This window comes from Muscardinus avellanarius (genome assembly GCF_963383645.1).
Source record: "Muscardinus avellanarius genome assembly, chromosome: 16".
NCBI classification, from domain to species: Eukaryota; Metazoa; Chordata; class Mammalia; order Rodentia; family Gliridae; genus Muscardinus; species Muscardinus avellanarius.
The window spans coordinates 54,397,238-54,408,086 of record NC_137802.1 but is presented as its reverse complement, the minus strand read 5'-3'; the positions used below and the strand labels follow the sequence as shown (position 1 = coordinate 54,408,086).

The window sequence follows — 10,849 nt, the reverse complement described above, 5'->3', positions numbered from 1 at the left end:
ATGCGCACTGGCCCCGCGGCGCGGCCCGTCAGGCACTGCGGTAGGCAGCTCGGGGGCTGGCAGGACCCCGTCCCAAGATGGCGGCGCCCTGCGAAGTGGCCACGGCGGTCTCCGGCGAAAGCGACGGAGGGGCGGGGGGGTTTGGATCCTGGCTGGACGGACGGTTGGAGGCGCTGGGAGTGGACCGAGCCGTTTACGGCGCTTACATCCTTGGTGTCCTGCAGGAGGAAGAGGAAGAAGAGAAGCTGGACGCTCTGCAGGGTATCCTCTCTGCTTTCCTGGTGAGTGGCCCGGACACATTCCTCCAGCCTCTGGCGGGCATCTGAGATCTGTCAGCACTTCGCACACCCCTTCCCCCTACTCGGTGCCAGGCGGGCTTAATAGTCTCACATGGGAGAAGCATACTTTCTTGGAGCTTTGGGCCAAGGGAGGAGGAGGTTGGTCCCCAATCAGGTTTGGGGAAGTACCAAGGATGCAGGTGCTAAAGAGGTTTGCTGTCCCTGACTTTTTCTGAAGGAGTCGAACTATCTAAATGAGAGTTTTATTACAGTCGCCTAATAATTCCGTTCTGGTCCGTTTACAGTGTTCAGGGGGAATAGAATATTCTTGGGGCATCTGTGCCCATTGGGAGGCAGTGCTGGCTCAGGGCTGTCCCATGACAAAAGCCTGCAAGTTCTCACTCTGTTCCTCTTTTGGAGGTGGGCGTCTACAGAATGCAAATTGGCTACGGTAAAGGTCCTTTCATGGTCCGCGGAACGAGCAAATGTTCTTGACCTTTTGAAAAATTTAGAAATTCAATAATGGTTGGTGTGAGGTGGTAGAAGTCAGAAAAAAGAGAAATCGGGCGTTGTTTTGCACTCCCATAATCTCAGTACTTAGGAAGCTGAGACGGGAGGATCTCAGGTTTGAGGCCAACACATGGTAATTTAGCGAGTCCCTATTTCTAAATAAAAAACTTGGCTGGCATGGTGGCGCATGCTTGTAATCCTGTTACTTGGTAGGCTGAGACAAGGAGGATCCCAGGTCCAAAGCCAGCATCAGTAAGTAGTGAGACTCTCCGCAAGCTATGGAGACCCTGTTTCAAAACAAACTATTAAATAGGGCTGGGAGCATAGCTCAGAGGTAGAACACCTCTGAGTACAATCCCCAGTACCAGTAAATAAATAAAAAGGAGCCAGGTGTGGTGGCACACGCCTATTACTTGGGAGACTGAGAGGAGGATCAAAGGTTTGAAGCCAGCCTCAGCAATTTAATGAGACCCGCTGCAATTTAGTGAGACCCTGTTTAAAAATGAAAAATAAAGCTGGGCGAGGCCACGACCGGAGGATTGTGGTTTGTGGACAGCCTCAGCTACTTAGACCCTTTGCAACTCAGTGAGATCCGTTTTAAAATGAAGAATAAAATAATAGGGCTAGGGGTGTAGTTTGGAGGTAGAATGCCCCTGGGTTCAGTTTCTAGTACCACATTAAAAAAAAAAAAAAAGAAAAAGAAAAAGTAAATAGGATTGAGAATGGCTCAGAGGCAAAATGCCCCTAGGTTCAATCTGCAGTACTACAACACACACACACACACACACACTCTCTCTCTCTCTCTCTCTTCTCTCTCTCTCTCTCTCTCTCTCTCTCTCTCTCTCTCTCTCTCTCGCCATAAATAAAAAGGGCTGGGTATAGCTCAGAGGTAGAATGGGAGTTCAGTCCCCCAGTACCACACACAAAAGTTTTCAGTACAGTTTCTAGAACATGGGTAAGTGCTTACAAAATGTGAGCTCTCATATCTTGCTCTGTGAAATAGAACATGAGGTGGTGACGGCAGCCACAAAGACAGCGAAGATGGAGGGGAATGCCCATTTTATTTATTTATTTTGCAGTACTGGGGATGGAACCCAAGAGCATTCTACCTCTGAGCTACACCCCTAGTCCTTTTTTTGTGTGTGTGGTATTGGGGGTGGAACCCAGGGGCATTCTACCTCTGAGCTACACCACAAACTCTGTTTTTTATACTTTATTTTGAAACAGGGTGTCACTGAGTTGTAAAGGGCAAAGGGCCTCAATAAGTAGCTGTCTCAGCCTCCTGAATGCTGGGATTACAAGCGTGCACCACCATGCCTGTCCCTATTTTTATTTTTTATTTTGAAACAGGGTTTCACTGAGTGCAAAAGGCCTCACTAAGTAGCTGAGGCTGTCCAAGAACTGCGATCCTTCTGTCTCAGCTTCCCAAATGCTGGGATTACAAGCATGTGCCACCACACCCGGCTGAATGCCCTATTTTTGAATCCCATTCTTTGCCAATTAGGGTAAGTACTTTGTACACATTTTCATTTATCCTCAAAAAAATCTTCAACTTCAGAAAGTTAAGAAACTTGTAGGCTGAGACAGGAGGATCACAGGTTTGAGGCCAGCCTCAGCTACTTAGTGAGGCCCTCGGCAACTTTGTAAGACCCTGCTTCAAAATAAGTAAAACAGGGCTGGGGGTATAGCTCGAAGTTAGAATGCCCCTGGGTTCAAACCCCAACACCAAAAAAAAAAAAAAAAAAAAAAAGAAAGAAAAAAAAAGAAAAGAAAGAAAGAAAAGAAACTTGTTCATGGATCTGGGATTTTAATTTAAGTACATCTAACACCAAAGCCAATTTTATTTTTGTTCTACCATGTTGAAAGTGGAAATTGGTTGGCATGCAGAATATGTATACTGATATAAAATGGACAGAGGGATGATTATTTTTATTTTTTGTATAACTGGGGATTGAACCCAGGAGCATTCTTTCTCTGAGCTACACCTCCAACCCTGTTTTACTTCTTATTTTGAACCAGAGTCTCACTAAGTTGCGGAGGGCCTAAGTAGCTAAGGCTGATGGCAAACCTGTGATCCTCCTGTCTCAGCCTCCCACATACTGGGATTACAAACATGTGCCACCATGCAAGGTTTAGAATGGTGATTATAAGGGGAGCGGTGAGTTGGCCCGGGCCACCCTCCCCCCTCATGCCATTTTGGCATGGGGCTGTAACTATTTTCTGTATTTCTATCTTTTTAATAAACTTCTTTATATTAAGACATCACATTGTACGTCACAAATATGTAACATATAGTTATTATTTGTCAATTAAAATTAAATGATTTTTTTTCCGTGTGTGTGTGTGTGTGTGTGTGTGTGTGTGTGTGTGTGTGGCACTGGGGATTGAACCCGGGGGCATTCTACCTTCAAGCTACTCCCCAACCCTATTTTATTTTTTATTTGGAAATAGGGTCTTGCTAGGTTGATAAGAGTCTTGCTTCTTGCTGAGACCGTCCTCCAACCTGTGATCCTCCTGCCTTAACCTCCCAAGTACTGGGGTTACAGGTGTGCGCTCCATACCACACCGCTCCATACCACACCGCTCCATACCACACCGCTCCAGCTTTTTTTTTTTCAGTACTGGGGGTTGAGCTCAGGAGCATCCTACCTCCAAGTTATACCTCCAGCCCTATTTTTTTATTCTTTAGTTTTGAAACAGGGGCTCACTAAGTTGTAAAGGGCCTTACTAGGTAAATGAGGCTGACTGTGAACTGGCAATCCTCCTGTCTTAGTCTTCCAAATACTGGGACTATAAGGGTACACCACCATGCCTGGCTCTCTTTTAAGGAGAGCCTGAGGCGCACTGCCCCGAGATGGTGGAACTGTTCTCCCTGGAGGTTGGAAGGATGGAGTAGATGCTCTTGACCCGGCAGGTGTGGCATTCTGGACACAGACACAGGATTACCCCGTGCCGAGGGCGTCAGGAGAGACGTACTCAATTTTGTGGCTCCTAAATCCTTCCCGTGACTCTCAGGAAATTAATTGGTCTGCTTTCTAATTAGGAAGAAGATTCTCTCCTTAATATCTGCAAGGAGATTGTGGAACGGTGGTCGGAAACTCAGAGTATTGTCACCACAGTGAAAAAAGAAGGTAGAATTGTCTTTTTTTTTTTTTCTTCCTTGTGGTACTGGGGATGGAATCCAGGGACATTCTGCCTCCAAGCTACACCCCAGCCCTTTTCTTTTTTTTTTTTTTTATTCTTTATTTTGGAACAAGGTCTCACTAAGTTGCAGAGGGTCTCACTAAGCAGCTGAGGCTGGCTGTGAACCTGTGATCCTCCTCTTGCAGCCTTCCAAGTGCTGGAATTACAAGCCTGTGCCACCACGGCCGGCTAGAATTGTCATTTCAGTGTCTAACCTTCAGGGCCTTCCCCAAAGCCTCACTATACAGCTGTTAAGGAGAGTGTTTCAGCTTCTCCTTTGGATACTCATTATTCCTAAAATTATTTATACTGGCAAACACTGAGCAGGTTGCTCTAACTTTTTACTGAATATTGATTCCTTTCTCCTTGTGCATTTTTCCAGTTAGCCTGATCACAGTGATACTTATTTTGAAACAGGATCTCACTAAGTTGCTGAGGGTCCTGCTAAATTGCTGAGGCTGGCCTCAAACCTGTGATCCTCCTGTCTCAGCCTCCCAAGTGCTGGGATTACAACTGTGTACTACCATGCCCAGCCTCACCTCCCACTTTTATTTTGTGGCCTCTTTTTTTTTTTCTTTTCGGTATTGGGAATTGAACTCAGGGGCATTGTACCTCCAAGCTATACCCCAGCCCTATTTTTTAGTTAGTTAGTTTGTTTATTTATTTATTTATTTATTTTGGTGGTACTGGGGGTGGAACCCAGAGGCTTTCTACCTCTGAGCTATACTCCCAGACCTATTTTATATCTTATTTGGAAACAGGGTCTCACTAAGTTGCTGAGAGCCTCACTAAGTAGCTGAGGCTGGCTTCGAACCTGTGTGATCCTCCTGTCTCAGCCTCCCAAGCGCTGGGGTTACAAGCGTGAGCCACCACGCCCAGCTCATATTCATTTTTGAAAAAGGGTCTCACTAAGTTGCGGAGGGCCTCACTAAGTAGCTGAGGCTGTCCGTGAACCGCGATCCTTCTGTCTCAGCCTCCCGAATGCTGGGGTTACAAGCGTGCGCCACCAAGTCTTTTTATTTTTGAAACAGGGTCTCACTGTTCGGAAACAGGGTCTCACTAAGTTGCTGAGAGCCTCACTCAGTAGCTGAGGCTGGCTTCAAACCTGTGTGATCAGGTCTCAGCCTCCCCAAGCGCTAGGATTACAAGCGTGAGCCACCGCACCCGGCGAGACCGTTTAAAAAAAAAAAAAAAAAAAAATAGGGCTGAGTGTATAGCCAGGAGATTGAATACCCCTGGGTTTAATCCCAGCAACGCAAAAAAAAAAAAAAAAAAATTAAGTAAAACAAGGGCCTGTCATGTTGCAGGTGAGCCTGAGACCTGGAGCCAGGCCCCACGGGCTTTCTTTGCCCTGGGCTGTTCTTTGAACCCCAGGGCGCTGAGTCAGCAGGTTCCATTGCCTGTAGTACAGAGCCGCTGCATGGACTAGTGGCTTGGTAAACTCATGTTCTCTCATGCAACCTTTTCCCTCTCTTCCACCATCTCCCAGATGAGGTCCAGGCCATCGCCACCCTCATCGAGAAGCAAGCACAGATTGTTGTGAAGCCCAGGATGGTATCAGAAGAGGAGAAGCAGAGGAAAGCTGCCCTGCTCGCCCAGTACGCTGATGTGACAGATGAAGAGGAATATCCTTTCTGGAGTCGCAGTACCATTTCCTGAGGCTCAAGCCATAAATGTTTGATGGTTTACAGTGACCTTTGGGGAGTGGCCAGTTCCCCGCCGTAGCTTAATTTTCTTCTCTAAAATGACAGTGATCTGTGGCACTTACAAATAAGGAATGAAGCCGGGCGTGGTGGCGCACGCTTGTAATTCTAGCACTTGGGAGGCTGAGACAGGAGGATCGCACAGGTTCAAAGCCAGCCTCAGCTACCTAGTGAGGCTCTCAGCAACTTAGTGAGACCCTGTTTCCAAATAAAATATAAAATAGGACTGGGCGTGTAGCCTGGAAGTAGAAGGTCCCTGGGTTCCATCCCCAGTATAACAAAAAACAAATTAATTTAAAAAAAAAGAATGAAGTTAGAATAGTCAGTACTAGAGTTTTATATATCTCTAATATGCTGAGGTTTAAACCCAGAGTCTTGTGCCTGCAAAGCACATGCCCTATTACTAAACCTGGAATTATAGTTTTCAATTTTTTGGTTTTTTGAGGTATTGGGGATGAAACCCAGGGGCATTCTACCTCTGAGCTACACTCCCAGTACTATTTTTTATTCTTTATTTTGAAACAAAGTCTCACTGAGTTGCAAAGGGCCTTGCTAAGTAGCTGAGGCTGAGGCTGTCGATCCTCCTATCTCAGCCTCCCAGATGCTGGGATTACAAGCCTGTGCCACCACGCCCAGCTAAAGCTGAGTTCATAAGCAACACCAGAGTAAATCTGGAATCTGAGTGGAAGCTGCACAGAAAGAAAGTGTTAGCAGATTCAGATCCCTGTAAACTCAAATTTATGTAGGAAATGCTTAGATTACCAAGCCCACTTGAATGACGTATGCGGCCCATTATTCATTAGACATCATTCTGGAAATGTCGGTGGACTACCATAGTTTAGGAAAGAGTCTTGGTTGCTTTGGGGCCAGTTTCGCTTCTAGTTTTTTCTTTTTGTTTTTGTTTGCGGTAATGGGGATTGAACCCAGGGGCATTCAATTTCCAAGCTCTACCTCCAGCCCTGTTTTTTATTCTTTATTTCAAAACAGGGTCTCACTGAGTTGCAGATAGCTTCACTAAGTAGCCGAGGCTGGCCTCAAACCTGCGATCCTGTCTCAGTCTCCCCAGTACTGGTATTACAAGCTTGCACCACCACACCCACTTTCTCTTCTAGTTTTTCCTCATGACTTTTCTTCTCAGGGTTGGCAGAGTTGTTTCCAATGATCTCAGTTTTGGGCCTATAAAAGAACTTTTACTTTCTTTGGAACAGAGCTTTTAGAGTACAGATTCTCCTGGAGGACATGTTAAAACAGATTTCTGGGCTTTCCTCCCAGAGTGTCTGATTGAAATGCATCAGGGCGGAGCCCAAGAATTTGTATATTTAACAAGTTCCCAGGGGCTCCGGGAGCTGTACTTAGAGCTGCTGTTTTAGAGGTCATCTCACTGTCCCTGGTTTTCAGGTAAATGGCAATCTGCCCAGATAAATTTAAGTGTCTTATCAGCCTCCAAGAAACGGGTCTTAGAGGAGCTCTTGAAAGTCTTTTTTTTTTTCGTACTGGGGATTGAACCCAGGGGCATTCTACCTCCAAGCTACACCCCCCAGTCCAGTTTCTTATTTTTATTTTGACACAGAGTCTCACAGTTGCAGAGGACCTCACTAAGTAGCTGAGGCTGGCCGCAAACCTGTGGTCCTCTTGTCTCAGCCTCCTAAATACTTGATTACAAACGTATACCACCACATTCACCTTAGTCTTCTCTATGTTGAGATTTCTATTGGTGCATCTCAGGGCGGGGTTTACCATCGCATCCCTGACGAAGTCTCCCTTCATTCAGCCTGCTTTTCCTGTGCAGCAGTCTACTGAATTTTTTTTTTTTTTCCGGTCTGAGGATGGAACCCAGGGGAATTCTACCTCCGAGCTTCACCCCCTGCCCTGAGTAGCTGAGGCTGTCCTTGAACTGCGATCCTCCGGTCTCAGCCTCCCGAATGCTGGGATTACAAGAATGCTGGGATTACAAGCATGTGCCACCATGCCCGGTTTACTGAATGATTTTTAATGCTGAGTTGGGGTATGCAAGTCATTGTTTTCCATCTGGTTTTCCTTAGCATCAGTCACTGAAGCCGATGAGAAGGACGACTCAGGTGCCACCACAGTGAGCCTTGGTGCTGACAGATGTATCCTTTGTGACCGTTGCCATGTGCTTCTCCACAGAGTCCTCTTGGGATTCACTTTTACTTTGCTATCATTGCTAGGTGTCCCTCAAGGAACTCCTGTCATGCCAGCATTGGCAGCCCCATTCCTAGCACAGATAGCAACTTAGCAAGTGTTTTCTCCAAAGAAAACAAGTTATCGCTGGGCGTGGTGGCGCACGCTTGTAATCCCAGTATTCCGGAGCTGGAGACTGGTTCTCGGCCAGCCTCAGCTACTTAGTGAGGCCCCTTGCAACTCAGTGAGACCCTGTTTCCAAAAAAAAAATAAAGAACAAGTTATCAAGTACTATGAAGAGACTAGCTTGGAGGAAAGATTTCTAAGAGAAAATAAGAAATCTATAAGCTTTTGTGTAGCTCTGGGTTGCCCAGCACTATGGAAATAATTAAAATAATATTAAACTTTTGTCTTTGTTCTCAAAAGCCTTACAATTTATTGGAAAGAGAACACAAAGATGAGAATCCTTTAAACTAAAAATAGAGACATATTGAAACATGTGCTAAGGAAGGTACCTACCAATAAAATCACTTTTATAAGCTTCCTGGAGAAGGTGAAGTTAGAGATTCACCTTAAAGGTAGGTAAGAAATATGTTAAGAATATCAGGGAAAAGGAAGTTCATTTAGGGAGGTGTCTTTTTTAACATGTTTTGTTTTTATATTAATTAATTAGTTAATTTTTTGTGTGTGTGTGTGGTACTGGGGATGGAACCCAGGGGCATTCTACCTCCAAGCTACACCCCCAGCCCTATTTTTTTATTCTTTATTTTGAAACAGGGTCTCACTGAGTTTTAAAGGTCCTAAGTAGCTGAGACTATCTGCAAACCAAGATCCTCCTGATTCAGCCTCCAAATGCTGGGTTACAAGTGTGCGCCACCATGCCCAGCTTACATGTTTTGTTTTTATTTTTTAATTTTTAAATTTTTTAAATTTTTTTTTTTTTTGGTGGTACTGGGGGTGGAACCCAGAGGCTTTCCACCTCTGGGCTATACTCCCAGACCTACTTTATATTTTATTTGGAAACAGGGTCTCACTAAGTTGCTGAGAGCCTCACTAAGTAGCTGAGGCTGGCTTCGAACCTGTGCGATCCTCCTGTCTCAGCTTCCCAAGCGTGGGGATTACAAGCATGCGCCACCACGCCCGGCTTACATGTTTTGTTTTTAAAGTTAAAACAAGTAATAGAGCTTTTGGCTAGTTTATTATTATTTTTTTTACTATTGTTAAACTTTCTTCATATTTCTTATAAATTCAAGCTCTTTTGTGTGTGTGTGATACTAGGGATTGAACCCAGAGGCATTTTACCTCTGAGCTGCAACCCCAGCCCTGTTTTTATTCTTTTATCTTGAAATGGTCTAAGTTGTTAAGGCTGGCTGTGAATATGCAATCCTGTCTCAGCCCTCTAAGTCCTGGGATTACAAGTGTTGCTCCCGGCACCAGCAACATTAGGCTACTGAATAAGTACTTATTCTAAATTGGAAATTTCATCTTGATAATTCTTTTTTCTTTCTTTCCTTTTTCTTTTTTTATATGTTGCAGTGCTGGGGCTCAAACTCAGGACCTCACACATGCTAGGTCTGAGTTACACCCCAAACCCTGATAAAATATTTTTTCGGATATAGTTAAGTCTGACTGAGATTTTTATTTTGAGGGACAGTTTAGAACTTTTGTAATGGTATCTTTATCTCCCACTAGACCACAGAGAAACACAAGGATTTTTTTTTTTTTTTTTTTGTTTTTTGTTTTTTGGTGGTACTGGGGTTCCTGGAAGCCCTTCGACCTCTGGGCTACACTCACAGACCTATTTTTACATGTTCTATCTGGAAACAGGGTCTCCTAAGCCAGCGCGCATGGCAGGCTTCGAACCTGCGCGACCCTCCTGTCTCTGCCTCCCAAGCGCGCGGGGATTACAAGCGCGCGCCACCACGCCCGGTGCGAAGGATTGTTTTTTAAGACTAGGAGTTGATGGAGAGCGCTCAGCACTCTGCATGCGAGACAAGACTGAGGAACCTGTGTGAGCTGTCCCTTCACCTGTGTGACCTGTCCCTTCACCCCTTAACTTACCTGTAGCTCTGTTCCGAAACACCAATGTGGAAGATGTCCTCAATGCTCGGAAGTTGGAGCGAGACTCGCTGCGGGATGAGTCCCAGAGGAAGAAGGAGCAGGACAAGCTGCAGAGGGAGCGCGACAGACTAGCCAAGCAGGAGCGCAAGGAAAAGGAAAAGAAACGGACACAGAGAGGGGAGCGGAGGCGATAACCCTGGCCGCTCTACCCCTGCCCTCGTGGACTTGAGCAGAGAGAACTGGTTATGCATAAGTGTATTTAAGAGAAACGAGACAGCACTGCAGAGTGATTCCCCAAGGCATTTCCTCTGTTGTTTACATGGTCAAAAGGAAAATCATAATCACTTCTTACTAGAAAATGTGCCATGTGGTATGGGTGATCAGGTTATTATAGTTGATATCTGTACCAAAGAGCTAGCATGGGGGGTCATCTCTCTCTTTTTTAGTACTGAGGTCCTGTGTTCCTTTTGGCTCCTTTAAAAAAAAAAAAAAAAGGTCTTCCTTTCCCTTGATAAATAGCAAGATTTCAGAAAGCTAACAGAGTTTTCACCCTGAAGGAGCAGAAAATACAACCACTCCTCTGAGGTGAAAAGTGGTAATGCAATTGCCTCAGAAGCAATGTTTACCCACCCCTAAATGTAGTATTGTTTTCTGGCTGTAATAGAGAGCTAATGAGGATCCCTTCCTGGACCTAGATTTTATGTTACATGGCAGCCAGCTAAAAAAAATGGGAGGAAATTATTTGGGGTACATTCAAGATCTGAATTCTTTTTTGAAGAAAGTTTCAGCCTATAAGAGTTTTTAGAGATAGTTAACATATTTTCCACATCCAGGCTGACATTAAGAAGGATGTGTCAGGGGACAGGTGTAATCTCACACTCCTGTAATTGCAGTACTTGGGAGGCTGAGACAGGAAGATCGCAAGTTCAAGACAAGTCTGGGCAACTTAGCGAGACCCTGTCTCAAAAAAAC

The 10,849-nt window shown here is 45.1% G+C and overlaps 1 protein-coding gene across 1 annotated transcript; it reads left to right on the top strand.

The window, feature by feature from the left end:
- On the top strand, positions 1–10,071 carry CCDC43 (coiled-coil domain containing 43; the record flags this gene model as incomplete). Its single annotated transcript, XM_080713323.1, has 5 exons — positions 1–281; positions 3,832–3,919; positions 5,461–5,616; positions 7,723–7,785; positions 9,884–10,071. The coding sequence occupies exons 1-5, from the start codon at positions 78–80 to the stop codon at positions 10,069–10,071; spliced, it is 699 nt and encodes a 232-aa protein (XP_080569449.1). The 5' UTR covers positions 1–77.
- Between the last annotated feature and the right edge of the window lie 778 nt (positions 10,072–10,849).